General features: G+C 36.2%; 2 protein-coding genes across 2 annotated transcripts in view; both read right to left on the bottom strand.

Annotated features, from left to right (window-relative positions):
- Positions 1–1,083: 1,083 nt before the first annotated feature.
- On the bottom strand, positions 1,084–7,671 carry LOC110453165. Its single transcript, XM_021502016.1, has 2 exons — positions 7,645–7,671; positions 1,084–5,805 (listed from the first exon to the last, which is right to left on the bottom strand). Exon 2 carries the CDS (start codon positions 5,762–5,764, stop codon positions 4,808–4,810), a length of 957 nt encoding a protein of 318 aa, XP_021357691.1. The 5' UTR covers positions 5,765–5,805; positions 7,645–7,671; the 3' UTR covers positions 1,084–4,807.
- LOC110453163 overlaps positions 1,084–20,786 on the bottom strand; it is a 32,661-nt gene continuing 12,958 nt past the window's right edge. Inside the window, exons 2-3 of the mRNA XM_021502015.1 lie at positions 15,895–17,537; positions 1,084–2,783 (exon numbers count right to left, since the gene is read on the bottom strand). Coding sequence (XP_021357690.1) covers positions 15,913–17,496 — 1,584 coding nt within the window. The 5' untranslated portion in view covers positions 17,497–17,537 and the 3' untranslated portion in view covers positions 1,084–2,783; positions 15,895–15,912. The remainder of the gene's footprint in view (positions 2,784–15,894; positions 17,538–20,786) is intronic.

Here is a 20,786-nt window from a genome sequence, read left to right as displayed (position 1 = left end):
TGTGTGTAACTATACAATTAATTTGTGTAACTATACATTTTTTTTGTGTAACTATAGAATTCATTTTGTGTAACTATACAATAGACTTGTGTAAGTATACAATAGTTCTGCTTTAAATGATCCGGCACGCTAAACGTTTCGTAGCACCATCCCGATCTCAACTTTGGCTATCGGGCATACTAGAAGCCTGCATTCCTAACTCTTCTTTGGTTATCAAGCACGGTAGAAACTGGAGCCTGCATTCCGAACATTACTTTCCTTATAAAGCATGCTAAAAACTGAAGCCTTCATCCCAAACTTCACTTTGGTTATCGGATACCCTAAAAACCGAAATCTACATTTCTAGCTCCGTTTTGTTTATCGGGTATACTAAAAACTGAAATCTACATCCCTAACTCCACTTTGTTTATAGGGTATGCTAAAATCTGAAGCCTACATCCTTCAATCCATTTGGATTATCGGGTATACTAAAAAACTGAAGCCTACATCCCTAACTCCACTTTAGTTATGGGGCATGCTCAAAACAGAAGATTCCATCCGGAACATTACTTTTGTAATCGGGCATGCTAGAAACTGAAGCCTACATCTCGAACTCAACGTAGGTTATCGGGTATACTAAAAACTGAAGCATCCATCCAGAACTCCATTTAGGTTATTGGAAAGGAAACCGAACACACCAAGCCCTGTGTCAACAAAGTCTATATATTGAAACGTATACTGTTGTCACACTGCAGCTAAGAAAGTCATAACTTTTAAATAGAGCAAAAATATCTCCAACAGTGTTCATACATTTGGATGAATTCGAACACAAAGTCTACACCAAATCATTTCAGGATAGAGAAGCAATTAGCATTGACAGGCAGGCATTGTTAATCAACAAAAAGGTTACACTCCCAGGTGCTCTGATAGATAAGCCTTTATTTCCAATAATAATTGAAATCATACATTATTATCTAATTCTAATTATCTTTTGTTTTCATAATCTGGCAAAATATCACAGTTTAAGCCTCTTGTCAAACTGATGACATTTTATTTTATTATTTCGCTAATATACTATCAATGTTTACCGTTGGTATTTTTTGAATTTCATTTCAAGATGAAAAACTGAATTCCGTCCGTGTTGGCTTCCATTTGATTTGAATTTTCAGATTCCATTAAGCGATATAAGCAACTACATACACAGGAGGCGACCGCCGCCACTCCGCGAGATCTGATGACAACAATAATCTAGCGTGAAAAATTAGCCGACTTTTGATCGTGCTTTCTGCTGTATATATAGTTCTGTATGGCAAATTCGAACGGACAGTCCATTTTTCAAAGTTTGACGTCATTTCAATCTATTGTGCTGAATTACATTTTCCAGTTAAAGTAATTGATCTTCATTTATTGTGGTCATATAAATAATCTTTCCAAGTTAAATACTTTCAGTATTAACAAATCCGTGATGCGCTGTTCCAAATAGCATGACCAATTCCAAAATTGGGTCAGAACTAAAGAAATTGATATTTTGTCACAAGATGGCAACTAAACATCTCTATCAAAGAAATCGGTAAGCTATGTAAGAACATCATATGTAAGTTATGTACAGTTAGGAGCGATAGATCACATTTTTGTGTACATTATTTGTTTGTACATAAACATGTTCCTTTGGTTGTGGCATTTCTATCCTATTTATGTGCATGATAGTGAGGTAAACTACTATACACTTTCTATTTATAAAATTATACAATACACTATTTATTTGTAAAATCATACAATACTCCATATATTGGCAACACTATATTCACAATACCCCTACTAGTAAAGTTATAATACAATATATATCATCAACCAGTATAACGGTACCATAACATACCACCTACTAGTGTTTATAATATAACATTTGATTGTAAAATGATTAACAGAGTTTATCATATATAAGTGTGTGGGATATTGATATCCTACCTAAAGGTATAGAAGATGGGTCAGAACCGAAGATTTGCTGAGGTTCTTATACGGAATTCTGCTCCAAAAGGTCGATTATCCATATCCCTCATACATACATAACAATTGCCGCTTTTTCTTCCACGTTCTAACCGAAAGTTTGGCAAAACTGTACATAGAAAACACTAAATATGGCAAAGTTACAAAATAACGATTACACAAACTGTATTTTGAAAGAGCAGAAAAAGTACGGTATACCATAAGTATACCATTAAAACATCCGTGGAATGACAAACAGGGCAAGCCTTTACACAAAATATTGTCTTGAGGGTGTTGTCACTTGCAAACGGCAGGATTGCCAGTCAGTCAAACGTTATTTTGACGCACTTTCAATTGTGACGTCATAGCAACATCCCGTTATCTCATTGTGACGTCATAAAAGTACAGGTCAGTGAGTGCACCCATGCATTGTGATGTTCCACATGATGCACGTGTGTCTTTCATACCAAGAGATGGGAGAAGATACAATGTACCATCAACTGGCAAAACGATATGACAATGTTACACCTACTAGTAAAGGTATACAACAATGTATAATCTGCAAGTTGAATTAAACAATACACCATCTACTGTTATAATTATTCTACAATATACCCCCATGCTAGTGAAATAATACTACAATAAACAATCACATACATTTACATTTGTAGTAATAAGTCACGTGTAGCAATATACATTACAATTTTTAGTTTTGTCCCCTTGTTCAATAGGAATCAACTTCATCAGTTGTTCATGCTCATGCACACTTCCTTGTCCAAAAGCCATCTTTCCCTATCTGATGAGCATGGCTACCAATCAATGTCTGCATCAGTTACATCAGCAGGCATCTGCCACTTGTGTCTTCATCATACAGAGTGCAGAGGTTTCTGAAGAAACCGAAACTCTGACAGTTACCAAGGTGATTACATTCGGTGAACAAGCCGTGTAAATCAATGATTTGCCCAAGTAAAATACTTTCAGTATGAACCAAACCGTGATGCGCTGTCCCCAGTAGAATGAACAATTTTAAAATTGGGTCAGAACTAAAGAAATTGCAATTTTGTCACAAGATGGCTCCTAAACATCTCTATCAAATAAATCGGTGAGCGATGCAAGAAAATAACTCAGTTATATGTAAATTATGTACATTAAGGAGCAAAATAACATATTTTCGTGTACATAATTTGGTTTTAAATCCCTCGACAAAACTCGGATTTTGCCTCAAAATATGAACCCATATTTTTATCCTTTGTATATGCATGATAGGTTGGATAATTTAATTTCATTTACGAAGAGATAGGAGAAAATCGGTAAACAATGATAAATGAATCTCCACCAATACCGAATATGTACAGGTTTTTTTATGCAATTGGGAAATGCAAATATTAATTATCAATATTAAACAACTTTCAGCAATGTATATATCTATATCAAGCTACAGAAGAAATTGTATAAAGAGAGTCAAACGAATCAATGTTAATCAACATATTAAGATCTGGTTAAATTGTTCTAACAACACAGATCGTTGTATGAAAAACAAAGAAAATGTTTGTCTGTTGCTATAATCATGCATCAACTATGTACATGTATCTGTTTTTTTTTGTTGTCCTTTGTTGTTCCTCAAATGACGACTTCAAAGTGGCTTGTTTATTTTGGCGTCAATTTTGGTAGGTTGTATTGTGACGTCACAATGTATCATGACATGACACCCACCACGTAAATATAGGTCACATCCACGTAACTGTATGTCCTCACATCGGAAACTCGGGTAGTTCAACAAAACTACAAGACACATTTATGATTATAATCTATAACATCGAACTTCATTTGAATCCTTGATGGCAATTTGTCCATAGCATATTTCACTATGCTACTTACTCGTAATGTAATACTACAATATACAATGAACATATCAACAGAAACAGTTATATATCACCTGCTAAGATGATGATACAACTAGTACACCCCGTGAGGATGTATACAGTGTGATACTGATTCGAGAATGTGTATCACTTCAGCTTAAGGAAACCTTAACACAATTTGATGATACATATTTTTAAAAATCAGACATCAAATGAAGGCACGAGAAAATTGCGGGTTTCAGTTTTCGTTCCCTTGTTCAAAATTGTTCAATATGAATCAACATCATCAGTTGTTCATGCTCATGCAAATGTCCTTGTCCAAAAGAATTCTTTCCCTATATGATGAGCATGACTACTAATCAATGTCTGCACGAGCAAGGACTCACACCAGCACCCGACTGCCACTTGTGGTTTCAGAGCAAAGGTTTCTGAAGGAGTCGATTATCCGGTGGTTACCAAGGTGACTACTTTCGGTAAACAAATCGTGTAAAACGGCTTTCATCCGTCTCAGTGAAAGTATGGCCTGTGCAAAATGGTCATGAGGGATTTTTCTGAACAGGTTGAGACGTCTCTGGTTAGCGTTTTCTGATAATTCTGGAAACATTTTGGAAATGTTAGGATTTCCGTAGAAATAATGTGGCAAGAACTCCATTTCAAGACCTATCTCCAGGAACGCAATGAGGTAACCCAAACCTTCCTTGACGCCAGAAACGCGCAGCTTCAGAAGAATACAGTGGATCGCGATGTTCTTGATGTGGTATGACGAAAGAAGACTACATAGTTGTGAGGAGTTACCCCAGCCGTTTAAGTAGGCCTTTAATATCCTACAAGCTGTCAGGATGTAGACGTCACTTTCATCCCCACTACGGTCAACGAGTATATCCTTCTCGTACCCGCACGTGCTCTCCCTCCAAAGCAGATTCGGCTCAGGATAATCATCCGCGTAACGTCCTTTGTGGATCCACTTCATGACGGCGTATCTATCATTTGTAATAAAAAAACATGCCGTCCGAATTAGGGACGGAATCGATGCGCAGCAGCAGCCCCGGCACAATATCGAATTCAATCTCTTTGTGCATAGCGTTCCACACTGGAGATGCAGCTTCTCCATACACCACTCTCCTGGAAGCTTGACATGACGAGAACACAGTTTGAGCATGAGTGAGTTCATCAAAACCAGCAACACTTTCTAATGTTATTTTAAATCTATACGTTGGCGGAAACACGCTTGTTTTACTGAGTGTAAAAAAACAAACTCGACTCCTGTTCTTCGCGTCGATTTCTTTCTGTATCTCTGCTATGGTGGTATCCATGATGGATGATATAACCCGCGTCTGGAAGCACATTGCGTTGAGAACCAGATCAGTGCCACAATTTTCAAATACGCCGTTAATTTTCAGCGATTGATACTGGCTGCCATAAATGACATTCTGAATCTGTGCATAATCTGAAATCTGTAGTTTCATGTGTGCCGGAATTAGCTGTCCGTTTTTATCGAGAGCTGGAACAGCGTGTATGTTAACTCCTTCAATGGTGAATGGAAGAATCATATCAAACTCGTCGGGGTGTCGAATTTTCAAACCCTCCCGAGAACTACCCTGCTTCACAAAATCTCCAAAACTGAGGCCAGGATAATACCTTGAAGCTACTTTCTTCAGTGTGACATGAAAGAATCGCGTTATTTCATCTACAACACCGCAGGATTTCTGCCAAAGTTCGTCCGATATATCGTATTCTCCTATGTATACGTTTTTTCGAAGGCGTTGAGCAAGGTCGTCTTCTTTTAGAGCAAATTTCGAAACAGGTTTTCGCCAGTCATTAAAATTGCTTCCTACCTGTCCGTAGTATGGCGTGGTGTTGAGTAACCCCTGCCTCCATATTCCTGCAACATTTCTATCTACTGCATCTATGCTGGTACCATAATACAATGTTGAGTCCATCGTTACGTTCTTTATTTTCCGTACCAGTGAATTTGCAGATGCTGAAAGAATATAAACACAAAAATATAATCAAATACGTTTTCCTAATATTCAAGGAGCGTCAAATTACTACAGATTTCAGATTTCAGCAAACAAAGACAAATCATCTCTCTAGAAAATATAAAATTACAATCTGGTCCCATTGTGACAACTTTTTTCCGCCAAAAACTTCATATTATTTATTATATAAACTAAATATGGTTTGCAGTTTCCTAGGTCACTGATACTAAATATAATTTGCAGTTTCCTTGGTTACTGAAACTAGAGATCATTTGCAGTTTCCTAGGTTACAGCATGCTACTAAAAGTCACCAACATACTGCTTTTATAGCAATACTACCTACTTTTACGTGTGTCGTATTTTTTATAAGATTTACACTCTAACCTGAGCCGTATTTTATACGATTTAAACTCTGTCGTGTGTCGTATCATATCAGATTTACACTATCTTAACTGTGTCGTTTTATATTAGATTTACACTATCTTAGCTGTGTCGTTTTATATTAGATTTACACTATCTTAGTTGTGTCGCATTTATAAGAGTTACACTCTCTAACGTGTGTCGTATTTTTTTTTTAAGATTTTCACTCTTGTGTGTCGTTTAATATAATATTTACACTATGTTACGATTTTCCCTTCCATACAAATATTCTACGCATAGCACAATTCTTATTTGAAAACTTCTACGGCTTCAATATTGCCCTGTGTAATTTTATGGTGTAGATGGATCGTTATGATTATAACGTACAGACAAACCGGATTTCCCACTGACTGCTTTGAAGGACACATTCGTGTCTTTGATAACGTTTCAGATTTTAGGATGAGTTAATGACTTTGGTTTTTTAGTAAATATTGATCGCTGTGATACGTAATATTATGGGTAACAGTGCTGTACATTTGGGTTGTAAACAGAATGACCCAGTGTTTACACTCAGCCTGTTGTTAAAACAAATCCTTGCTGTGTCTCTATTCACGTTTGCCACATTTCAAAATCCTGAGTCAAGTGCCCAACATTAAAAACAGCACAGACATGGCCATTGTTGATCTAGTGTGTACAACAATTGTGCAGACTATCGATTATTTAAGATATCGTTTTTCAGGACCGAACCACAGGTGTATTTCACATTTAAATGACAAGAATGGTGGCATGTATTTTAATCGGATGTTTTACAACAATTCATGAAGCTATCAAGGCTATTAATACAAGTCAATCTATATTTACCTGAGTGAGAACCTGTAGTGTTTTGAATGATGTACAGGTAAGTTCTCACTTGCTTTGCATGTTTTGTCCAACCTCAGTCAGCCTTGTTGGCTTTGTGCTCAGTTGTGATTTATTCAGTTGAAATATATGCCATTATTCTGGAGATTTGACACATTTTCTAACATTTTTCTTGATAATAGTGAATACACGGATACTTCAGGAATGCATGGATAGGTAATTTTTTTCATGAATCATAATACTCAATTCAATTTTGCGCCACGCAAATTCTGCATTCAAAAGTTACTTTTCAGACAAAAGCAACACTATTTTCAACAAATTATTGACATTTTTCTTGACATTGGTATACAAACCAACTTCCATATTTTTTTCATTTTGAGGAAAAGTTATTAGCCCATCACATACTATATATGCTGACACTGTTTGAAATACCTTAAGCCTTTTCAACTCGAATCAGATCAAACCAATTATTATGAATCGAAAATGCGAAATACATATACGTTACAATTCTCTACCTGGTTTTGTTAAAGTCTATATTTCTTCCAGAAACACAATCCAGTTCTTGACAAAGTTCACTTAATACACACCCTGTTCCGTCTAGGTATATCCGTTACATATCTTACCTGGTACGAGAGTGACGTGTAACTCACCATAACAATACGCAAACAAAGAGTTATGGATTATGGGTAAATTTATGAAATACTTGGAAACCAGTCTGTTAGTTTCGATCGGTTTCGATTTCTGGTATGTAACACGTTACATTATATGATAGGAAAAGTTAAATATCGGCTAAATTATGTGTACTGATAAGATATCAACATGATCAATATTATGTGTCATTTGATATTTCTAACTTTTTTTAAATTATCAAGCTTTTTTTTTTAATTGAAGAAAGATAACTCTTGCATACTTTATTCATTTACTATAATGATCTCTCAGTCAAACGGATCTTTCTCAACCAGTTATGACTTTCGGGGATTATTATGCCCATATTACACAGCTCGGTCATTTTCGAAAGTCTACAACAAATCCTTGACTAACTCGGAGTAGGTAACACACTATTTCACCGAACAGTACAGGCTGTCATCTCATTTCAGTGTGCAGACATAATTACTACCCAAGGTTTGTAACTCCAAAGCCTCCGCCTCCAATGAATATACTAGGATGTTGGGGTTGAATTCCTTTTTCAAACATGTCCCCTTTCACATTTCCTGTGATAGTAACCATACACCCTTTTATGCCGGTCAATAATTATACATCGTCAATTATTTATGTTCTGTGATTATGATTACTTTCACGATGAAAGCTATGTTCATCGTGTGTCACACATAACTCCCTATTTCCAGAGTAACTTGTTTCTCCTTCGATATTTTTTCGTGGGTATCTTTCCGTTTGTTTTTCCTATTTTTGTAATTTTCCTAATCGTGTTTGAGATCAAATCTGGTTAATTGGTTTATTTAAGCTACTTATATCGTAGATTGTTGGAGACATTAAATGAGTTAAAAGGAAATGGTTTCCATTTGATTATTATTTATAACAAAGTCCAGAATTCTTTGCACACTATATGAAAAAACACACTTTGAGGTATTAGAGCTAGTAAACAATATTACAATTACATGTATGCTTATCTGAAATTGATAATAATTGTTTACCCCTCAATAGACAGAGAAATATTGGAAATGCGAACAAAACGTCTCTTTATAAATGTAGGCATGCTGTCATAAGTCTCCGTTTTAGTTTCGTAATCGGTGTTGATGTTTATAAGATTATTAGATATCCGTAATTTAATTGCAAAATAAGCTTACTTATTAATTTATATCCATTACAATATAGATATTATAATAATAATATAATTCATGTCATCGCGAATTTATTAAAACACAGTGTTGATAATGGTTTTGTATTTGGCTCTATGAAGAATAGGAATGATTGAAAAGGATAAATTTAATGTTCTTGTTTTAAGAGTTATAATGTTCGTATTTATTTTATAATTTAATTTAGTTCAGTTATGTCTAAACCATATTTTATTCGTGTCAGTTAACATCTATAATTACCAAAACAATTTCTTCTGATGATTAACCCGGTTGGATGGGTAATTAAGTTGAATATAGTAATTTCATACATGGCCTGGTTTAATTAGTTTTTTTACACAAATGTTCATCTCATTTATTTTGCTTTTACCTGTATCTAAATTCTTTATGTGTCCCTAGACATAAGAGCGTAAACAATGGTATCAAAGAAAAGTGATATTGAGTTTATAAGTTTACACTATTATCTATATCAGTTCTCATTTGTTCATAATTTCTTCCAGTGTCATCGATTTTGAGTTCAACTTTTTGTTTACTCTTCGCTGTTTTATCTTTTAACGATATATAGATAGGGAAGAGGAATGATATGCAATTAAGTAATTAAGTTATTTTTGCAGATAAAGGCATTTGCGATGATTTGAACGATCAAAAGCAACAATTATAAAAAGGAATATACACTTTCATTGATAAAATAAATGATGTACAAGCAGTGAGTCTGTTTAACGATCGCTAAATATTGAAATGTGCAAATGAACACGAAACTATATACGTCTAGAAATAGAAGTGATTTTCAAGAATGCAATGCTCATAAATTTACAAACGATTTAGAAAAAAATCAGTCTCGAATGTCTCGAATTTTGTATGTGCCAGGGTGTATCGGATATGAATCACAAAAAAAATATAATATTGTGTAAATAAAAAAAAAACACTATCCCAATAGAAGTTGAGGACAATTTAGCAAATCGTTAAATTGTCATTTTAAATCACTAATACATGAACTGACAATCCAATAAAGATAGGGAAAGCAGAATAATGTGTGCAAGTTTTAAACGAGATGCGGTACAGGAAATGTATTATGTGGTCAGTTAGTTATAGACAAAGCCTTTACGACACCGCTGGCTTAGAGTTGGACTGACCGTGCTGACCGTAAAGAATACCGCCATTAAAGATCACGACGGCTGCTATATGTGGTGCTATAAACTATTACTATTCTGGAGGACATAGTATTACCTTCAATTGCTAAATAGGTGCATGATAACTCCTTTTCCTTCGATGTCTTGAAATTGGTTTCCATTGTTGATGGTTCGCCATGTCCTTTTTATTATTTCTTTGTTTACTAATGCAGGTTTTTTTTATTTCACTAATTCACGTCACTGCATATATTCTGTGTAATTTCTATATCGCTTCCCTCCTATCGCACACCTCATATGTTACATATCACCTATAAACATCAATGTAACGAATGGAATATTATAAATCGATTTTTACCCTCCTGAAGGTCGTACTATGAATGGTAAATGAAGAAATTAAGTTGCATATTTTTAAAAATAGTTTTATTACCGCAGTTACAATATTTAAACATGTCCATTTGTAACACTATAAATACGAATCATAGATATACAATGTGTTACAGTGTTACAGTGTGTTTATCTGACGTTGTCTTACCCTATTCATGGTCTACGTAGGGATGTATATTCATATATTCTGGTACTAATAAGATATTTCAGTCTAAATTACCAATGAGTTTTTCACTTTCACCTTGCTCTGATAATTTTGAATGCATCGTAACATTTTTTTGGCAAGAGCAAGTGAAAAAGGCCAGTACCACTTAACGCAGTGATCAGATATCCTACCACATCGGGCTGGGGTTGAAAACATTTACAATATACCTCATTAAATTTTAACACCTAAATTTCATCTGTTAAATGTCAAAACAGGCTTCTCGTTTTCCTGTGAACGCAGGCGTCTATACACTTATACGTCCTGTGAATGAGAAGTAAAGTGTCTAAGTTATTCAGAGTCTAACATCATTTAAAACAAGCATGTCAGAAGCTAATATAATGTTAAATTCTGTGTGTATATTTTTTTCTGTAACTTTTAAGGGAGTATGCTTCCTTTCGGTGTCATGCGTCTCGTTTTTCAAAACAGTTTTTCACCATAAAATCTGTATTTGTTCAAAATGGTAAAATATGCATTATTTATCAAATAAAGGATACAATTATAAAAAAAAAAAATGTTTTGTGTGTAACTATACAATTAATTTGTGTAACTATACATTTTTTTGTGTAACTATAGAATTCATTTTGTGTAACTATACAATAGACTTGTGTAAGTATACAATAGTTCTGCTTTAAATGATCCGGCACGCTAAACGTTTCGTAGCACCATCCCGATCTCAACTTTGGCTATCGGGCATACTAGAAGCCTGCATTCCTAACTCTTCTTTGGTTATCAACCACGGTAGAAACTGGAGCCTGCATTCCGAACATTACTTTCCTTATAAAGCATGCTAAAAACTGAAGCCTTCATCCCAAACTTCACTTTGGTTATCGGATACCCTAAAAACCGAAATCTACATTTCTAGCTCCATTTTGTTTATCGGGTATACTAAAAACTGAAATCTACATCCCTAACTCCACTTTGTTTATAGGGTATACTAAAATCTGAAGCCTACATCCTTCAATCCATTTGGATTATCGGGTATACTAAAACAACTGAAGCATACATCCCTAACTCCACTTTAGTTATGGGGCATGCTCAAAACAGAAGATTCCATCCGGAACATTACTTTTGTAATCGGGCATGCTAGAAACTGAAGCCTACATCTCGAACTCAACGTAGGTTATCGGGTATACTAAAAACTGAAGCATCCATCCAGAACTCCATTTAGGTTATTGGAAAGGAAACCGAACACACCAAGCCCTGTGTCAACAAAGTCTATATATTGAAACTTATACTGTTGTCACACTGCAGCTAAGAAAGTCATAACTTTTAAATAGAGCAAAAATAGCTCCAACAGTGTTCATACATTTGGATGATTCGAACACAAAGTCTACACCAAATCATTTCAGGATAGAGAAGCAATTAGCATTGACAGGCAGGCATTGTTAATCAACAAAAAGGTCACACTCCCAGGTGCTCTGATAGATAAGCCTTTATTTCCAATAATAATTGAAATCATACATTATTGTCTAATTCTAATTATCTTTTGTTTTCATAATCTGGCAAAATATCACAGTTTAAGCCTCTTGTCAAACTGATGACATTTTATTTTATTATTTCGCTAATATACTATCAATGTTTACCGTTGGTATTTTTTGAATTTCATTTCAAGATGAAAAACTGAATTCCGTCCGTGTTGGCTTCCATTTGATTTGAATTTTCAGATTCCATTAAGCGATATAAGCAACTACATACACAGGAGGCGACCGCCGCCACTCCGCGAGATCTGATGACAACAATAATCTAGCGTGAAAAATTAGCCGACTTTTGATCGTGCTTTCTGCTGTATATATAGTTCTGTATGGCAAATTCGAACGGACAGTCCATTTTTCAAAGTTTGACGTCATTTCAATCTATTGTGCTGAATTACATTTTCCAGTTAAAGTAATTGATCTTCATTTATTGTGGTCATATAAATAATCTTTCCAAGTTAAATACTTTCAGTATTAACAAATCCGTGATGCGCTGTTCCAAATAGCATGACCAATTCCAAAATTGGGTCAGAACTAAAGAAATTGATATTTTGTCACAAGATGGCAACTAAACATCTCTATCAAAGAAATCGGTAAGCTATGTAAGAACATCATATGTAAGTTATGTACAGTTAGGAGCGATAGATCACATTTTTGTGTACATTATTTGTTTGTACATAAACATGTTCCTTTGGTTGTGGCATTTCTATCCTATTTATGTGCATGATAGTGAGGTAAACTACTATACACTTTCTATTTATAAAATTATACAATACACTATTTATTTGTAAAATCATACAATACTCCATATATTGGCAACACTATATTCACAATACCCCTACTAGTAAAGTTATAATACAATATATATCATCAACCAGTATAACGGTACCATAACATACCACCTACTAGTGTTTATAATATAACATTTGATTGTAAAATGATTAACAGAGTTTATCATATATAAGTGTGTGGGATATTGATATCCTACCTAAAGGTATAGAAGATGGGTCAGAACCGAAGATTTGCTGAGGTTCTTATACGGAATTCTGCTCCAAAAGGTCGATTATCCATATCCCTCATACATACATAACAATTGCCGCTTTTTCTTCCACGTTCTAACCGAAAGTTTGGCAAAACTGTACATAGAAAACACTAAATATGGCAAAGTTACAAAATAACGATTACACAAACTGTATTTTGAAAGAGCAGAAAAAGTACGGTATACCATAAGTATACCATTAAAACATCCGTGGAATGACAAACAGGGCAAGCCTTTACACAAAATATTGTCTTGAGGGTGTTGTCACTTGCAAACGGCAGGATTGCCAGTCAGTCAAACGTTATTTTGACGCACTTTCAATTGTGACGTCATAGCAACATCCCGTTATCTCATTGTGACGTCATAAAAGTACAGGTCAGTGAGTGCACCCATGCATTGTGATGTTCCACATGATGCACGTGTGTCTTTCATACCAAGAGATGGGAGAAGATACAATGTACCATCAACTGGCAAAACGATATGACAATGTTACACCTACTAGTAAAGGTATACAACAATGTATAATCTGCAAGTTGAATTAAACAATACACCATCTACTGTTATAATTATTCTACAATATACCCCCATGCTAGTGAAATAATACTACAATAAACAATCACATACATTTACATTTGTAGTAATAAGTCACGTGTAGCAATATACATTACAATTTTTAGTTTTGTCCCCTTGTTCAATAGGAATCAACTTCATCAGTTGTTCATGCTCATGCACACTTCCTTGTCCAAAAGCCGTCTTTCCCTATTTGATGAGCATTGCTACCAATCAATGTCTGCATCAGTTAAGACTTACATCAGCAGGCATCTGCCACTTGTGTCTTCATCATACAGAGTGCAGAGTTTCCGAAAGGAATCGATGCTCTGATGGTTACCAAGGTAACTACATTCGGTGAACAAGCCGTATAAATCGGCTTTCATCCGCCTCAGTGAAAGTATGGCTTGTGCAAAGTGGTCATGAGGAATGTTTCTAAACAGGTTGAGACGTCTCTGGTTGGCGTTGGCTGATAATGTCGGAAACATGCTGGAAATGTAAGGATTTCCGTAGAAATAATGTGGCAAGAACTCCATTTTAAGACCTATCTCCAGGAACGCAATTAGGTATCCCAAAGCCACCCTGACGCCAGAAGCGTGCAGCTGAAGAAGAATACAGTGGATCGCAATGTTCTTGATATGGTATGATGTTAGAAGACTACATAGCTGTGAGGAGTTTCCCAAGCCGTCTAAGTAGGCCTTTAATATCCTACAAGCTGTCAGGATGTAGACGTCACTTTGGTTCATACTACTGGCATCGATTATATGCTTCTCGTACCCACATGAGCTTTCCCTCCAAAGCAGATTCGGCTCAGGATAATCATCTGCGTAACGTCCTTTGTGGATCCACTTCATGACGGCGTATCTGTTACATGTCATTGAAAACCACCAGCTGTCTGGATTAGGGACAGAATCGGTTTGTAGTAGCAGCCCCGGCACAATATCGAATTCAATTACTTTGTACGAGGCGTTCCAGACTGGAGTTGCAGCTGCAGCGCTGCGACTTTCAAATTGACAGAATAAATTTTGACCATATGAGAGCTCATCAAAATCATCATCACTTTTAATTTTTATTTTGAATCTAAACGTGGGAGGAAACACGCTGGTTTTACTGAGAGTAAAAGAGCAAGCTTGATTCCTGTTCTTTGCGTCGATTTTTTTCTGTATCTCTGCTATGGTGGTTTCCATGATGGATGATATAACCCGCGTCTGGAAGCACATTGCGTTAAGAAATAGATCAGAGCCACACGTTTCAAAAACGCCGTTCTTTCTTAGCGATTGGTACAGGATTCCTTTCTTGACATTCTGAATCTGTGCGTAATCTGAAATCTGTAGTTTCATGTGTGCCGGAATTAGCTCTCCGTTTTTATCGAGAGCTGGAACAGCGTGTAAATCAACTCCTTCAATGGTGAATGGAAGAACCATATCAAACTCGTCGGGTTGTCCAATTTTCAAACCCTCCCGAGAGCTACCCTGCTTCACAAAATCTCCAAAACTGAGGCAAGGATAGTACCTTGAAGTTTTTTTCTTCAGTGTAACATGAAAGAATCGCGTTATTTCATCTACAACCCCGCAGGATTTCTGCCAAAGCCCGTCGGATATATCGTATTCTCCTATGTAAACGTTCTCTCGAAGGTTTTCAGCAAGTATGCCTTCATTTCGAGCAAATTTCGAAACAGGTTTTCGCCAGCCATTGAAATTGCTTCCTACCTGTCCGTTGTCTTGTTTGGTAATGCGAATTCGATCTTGTCTCCATATCATCTTAATTTTTCTATCTAATTTAGATACGTCTGGACCATCTACTTCCTCTATGCTGGTACCATGAGACCATATTGAGCCCATCGTCACTTTCGTTTTTTCCTGTTCCAATGAAGTGGCAGATGCTGAAAGAAGATAACTCCCAAAATAAAATAAAATGGGTTTTCATATTATTCAAAAAGTTACTTCATAATTCAGATTTTCTGAGGACACTTCTCAGAGATCAGATAAAAAGACAAAGCAGCTCTCTTGAAACTGCAGAAATACAATCGGGACACTTTAATACATTTTTTTCCGCCTTTTATCTATGACGTCATAGTATCAGTATCATAGGAAACCAGTCTTCAAGGATTCTGAGTCATCAAAACATGTAAACAATCTGTATAACGATTCGTTTGGAACATGTTGGTAGAAACTCTGGGTCAGATTCCTTANGGAATCAACTTCATCAGTTGTTCATGCTCATGCACACTTCCTTGTCCAAAAGCCGTCTTTCCCTATTTGATGAGCATTGCTACCAATCAATGTCTGCATCAGTTAAGACTTACATCAGCAGGCATCTGCCACTTGTGTCTTCATCATACAGAGTGCAGAGTTTCCGAAAGGAATCGATGCTCTGATGGTTACCAAGGTAACTACATTCGGTGAACAAGCCGTATAAATCGGCTTTCATCCGCCTCAGTGAAAGTATGGCTTGTGCAAAGTGGTCATGAGGAATGTTTCTAAACAGGTTGAGACGTCTCTGGTTGGCGTTGGCTGATAATGTCGGAAACATGCTGGAAATGTAAGGATTTCCGTAGAAATAATGTGGCAAGAACTCCATTTTAAGACCTATCTCCAGGAACGCAATTAGGTATCCCAAAGCCACCCTGACGCCAGAAGCGTGCAGCTGAAGAAGAATACAGTGGATCGCAATGTTCTTGATATGGTATGATGTTAGAAGACTACATAGCTGTGAGGAGTTTCCCAAGCCGTCTAAGTAGGCCTTTAATATCCTACAAGCTGTCAGGATGTAGACGTCACTTTGGTTCATACTACTGGCATCGATTATATGCTTCTCGTACCCACATGAGCTTTCCCTCCAAAGCAGATTCGGCTCAGGATAATCATCTGCGTAACGTCCTTTGTGGATCCACTTCATGACGGCGTATCTGTTACATGTCATTGAAAACCACCAGCTGTCTGGATTAGGGACAGAATCGGTTTGTAGTAGCAGCCCCGGCACAATATCGAATTCAATTACTTTGTACGAGGCGTTCCAGACTGGAGTTGCAGCTGCAGCGCTGCGACTTTCAAATTGACAGAATAAATTTTGACCATATGAGAGCTCATCAAAATCATCATCACTTTTAATTTTTATTTTGAATCTAAACGTGGGAGGAAACACGCTGGTTTTACTGAGAGTAAAAGAGCAAGCTTGATTCCTGTTCTTTGCGTCGATTTTTTTCTGTATCTCTGCTATGGTGGTTTCCATGATGGATGATATAACCCGCGTCTGGAAGCACATTGCGTTAAGAAATAGATCAGAGCCACACGTTTCAAAAACGCCGTTCTTTCTTAGCGATTGGTACAGGATTCCTTTCTTGACATTCTGAATCTGTGCGTAATCTGAAATCTGTAGTTTCATGTGTGCCGGAATAAGCTCTCCGTTTTTATCGAGAGCTGGAACAGCGTGTAAATCAACTCCTTCAATGGTGAATGGAAGAACCATATCAAACTCGTCGGGTTGTCCAATTTTCAAACCCTCCCGAGAGCTACCCTGCTTCACAAAATCTCCAAAACTGATGCAAGGATAATACCTTGAAGTGTTTTTCTTCAGTGTTACATGAAAGAATCGCGTTATTTCATCTACAACTCCGCAGGATTTCTGCCAAAGCCCGTCGGATATATCGTATTCTCCTGTGTAAACGTTCTCTCGAAGGTGTTCAGCAAGTATGCCTTCATTTCGAGCAAATTTCGAAACAGGTTTTCGCCAGCCATTGAAATTGCTTCCTACCTGTCCGTTGTCTTGTTTGGTAATGCGAATTCGATCTTGTCTCCATATCATCTTAATTTTTCTATCTAATTTAGATACGTCTGGACCATCTACTTCCTCTATGCTGGTACCATGAGACCATATTGAGCCCATCGTCACTTTCGTTTTTTCCTGTTCCAATGAAGTGGCAGATGCTGAAAGAAGATAACTCCCAAAATAAAATAAAATGGGTTTTCATATTATTCAAAAAGTTACTTCATAATTCAGATTTTCTGAGGACACTTCTCAGAGATCAGATAAAAAGACAAAGCAGCTCTCTTGAAACTGCAGAAATACAATCGGGACACTTTAATACATTTTTTTCCGCCTTTTATCTATGACGTCATAGTATCAGTATCATAGGAAACCAGTCTTCAAGGATTCTGAGTCATCAAAACATGTAAACAATCTGTATAACGATTCGTTTGGAACATGTTGGTAGAAACTCTGGGTCAGATTCCTTAGTTACTGATACAAAAGGTCCTTTACAGTTTCCTAGGTTACTGATACTAAAGATCCTTTTCATTTTTCCTAGGTTACCGATACATAAGATCCTATCCAGTTTCCTGATTCACTCATATTAAAGATCATGATCCTAGGTTACTTGTTTCCTAGGTTACTGATACCATATATAATTTGGAGTTACTGATACTAAAGATCACATGCAGTTTCCTACGTTAATGATATTAAAGATCATAAGCATTTTTCTAGGTTACTGGTTTCCTAGTTTACTGATACTAAAGATCATTTGCAGTTTCTTAGGTTATTGATACGAAAGATCATTTGCAGTTTCCTATGTTACTGACACTCAAGACCTTTTACAGTTTCCTTGGTTACTGATACTAAAGATCATTTACAGTTTCCTAGGTTACTGATACTAAAGATCATTTGCAGTTTTCTAGGTTTCTGACATTAAAGATCCCTTGGAGTTTCCTTGGTTCCTGATACTACAGATCATTTGCATTTTCTTAGGTTACTGATACATAAGATCAGTTATTATCTCCAAGGTTACTGATACTAGAAATACATTTCACTCACCTATGTTACTGATACTAAATATCCTTTTCATTTGTCCTAGGTGGCCGATACATAAGATCATTTGCAGTTTCCTGAGTCACTCATATTAAAGATCATTTGAAGTTTACTAGATGATGGATACTCAAGATCATTTATATTCTCCAAGGTTACTGATACTAGAGATATTGTACACTCTCTTCGGTCACTGATACTAAAAAGGATTTTCAGTTTCTTCGGTTACTGATACAAAAGATCATTTGTAGTTTCCTGAGTCACTCATATTAAAGATCATTTGAAGTTTACTAGATGATAGATACTCAAGATCATTTATATTCTCCAAGGTTACTGATACTAGAGATAATGTACATGTATACTCTCTTAGGTCACTGATACTAAAAACGATTTTCAGTTTCTTTGGTTACTGATACAAAAGATCTTTTACAATCTCCAATGTATTTACACTCTCCTATGTTACTGATACAAAAGATAATTTGCAGTTTCTATGTGACTGATGAATTAGATCATTTACTCTCTCCTAGGTAACTAATACTATAAATCATTTACACTCTTCAAAGTTACAGATACTAGAAATATTTTACACTTTAGGTTTCTGATACTTGTGATCATCAAAATTCTTCTAGGTATCTGAAACAAAGGATCATTTGCACTCTCCTATGTTACTGATACAAAAGATCATTTGCAGTTTTCTAGGTTACTGATAGTAGATATCACTGACAATCTCCTAGGTAACTGATACTCAGGATCATGTCCATGTCACTAGGTTATTGATACTACAGACAATTACGCCCTCCTAGATAACTAATTCTAAATTCCTGACCGCTCCCTAGGTTACTGATACTAAAGACCATTTGAAGTTTCCTATACTATTGATACTTAAGACAATTTACACTCTCCGATGTATTTACACTCTCCTGTGTTACTGATACAACAGATCATTAGCAGTTTCCTAGGTGACTGATACATCGGATAATTTACCCTCTCCAGTGTATTTACAAAAAATTGTAAAATTAAGAAATGAAAATAGCATACATGTTATTTACATTTCTGTTAAATGTACGTTGCACAAGTCATAAAGCCTTATTAACTCGAATAAGATCAAATTAATCCGTATCAATATAAAGTATTAAATATAGCAGCGGGTGCAGGGTTGTTACACTATAGTGGCCTGAGCAACACCCTTTTTTCTGTGTCCAAAATCATTCTGACCCAAATATATTTGAAGATTTTCCTCCATTTCGTATATGAATTTCTCATTAAAAAGTTGAACCTTGCTTCCCCTAGCCAGCAGTTCTAATATATCTGTAGGCCTGAGGGTGTTGCCCAAACATCACTGATTTCACTTTTACCTAAACAATATAATTATGATATTTATTATATGTTATAATAAAATATCCCTCTATTGTTATTAGCACGTGTCCAGTCTGGTCAATGATCACCTAGTTTTTGTTTTACCTGACCCTAACAGGTTATCCTTGCACTACCTGTATTGAAGTTTTGTCAGAGGAGAGTTGAGCTAAACCATTTGGGGGAATTAGGTATGGGCTGATAGATCTAGACGTATAGGTTGAGGCTGTTTTCATTTTTACCTTTAAAGGGGCATCACGGTAAGTGTATATTTTGTTTGTCTTTTTTTTCCTCAAATACTTCATAAGATTTGGCTGATATATATTCATAAAAATGAATAATTTTAAGATAATCATCGGGATTTCTACCTGTCTGACCAACGTTTTGTTCATGGATTTCCCTCTACTAGCGCATGCGCATAGCACGCCATTTCATTGTAAACAAAATGTCTAGCCGTGTGATGGAACCGTCACCGCGTCAGCTACGAAGCGAAAAGTTGCCAAATGGTCAAAAGATAGCTCAAGGAATATGTTATGGAATCATTATTACAGGTGGGAAGTATTCAAAGAAGAAAATAACTGCCCTATCAGTTAGTACGGTGCATATATTCTTCCGAATAGCCAGTTAAAGCCGAAATGGAATCAACAGAAATGCTGTTTATGTTATGAATAAATATCTAAAACTATTAACCTCGTTAGTATCTTTGTCAGAGTTGGAACACATATGAACTTATTTTGTTATGTTAATAGGCATGTATTGGAGAGAGTTTACTTTGTGTTTCTATATTTTTATGCGAAAGAAAAGGATAAGTGACTGGTTAGTTAGATTTTGCTATGCGGCCCCCAAAGGGATAACTGTTGAGATAGCCACGGCGTATTCTGTCTCTGTCGGTACTCGTGATCGGGGTCAAATGAGATACGTGTGCTACAGTTAGAATTACGCCCAAGTATCCACTTTTTGTGGCACGAACGCAGGACGCACGCTTCCCGAACGGAGACGAGCCGCTTTACGACCGCAGGACG

This window comes from Mizuhopecten yessoensis, unplaced genomic scaffold, assembly GCF_002113885.1.
Source record: "Mizuhopecten yessoensis strain PY_sf001 unplaced genomic scaffold, ASM211388v2 scaffold7147, whole genome shotgun sequence".
In the NCBI taxonomy this organism is placed as follows: Eukaryota; Metazoa; Mollusca; class Bivalvia; order Pectinida; family Pectinidae; genus Mizuhopecten; species Mizuhopecten yessoensis.
Note: the sequence above shows the minus strand (reverse complement) of the source record. Positions and strands in the feature narration are given on the sequence as shown.

Coding starts and splice junctions, on each gene's coding strand:
- LOC110453165 (XM_021502016.1), bottom strand. CDS start 5,764: ATGGACTCAACATTGTATTATGGTACCAGCATAGATGCAGTAGATAGA.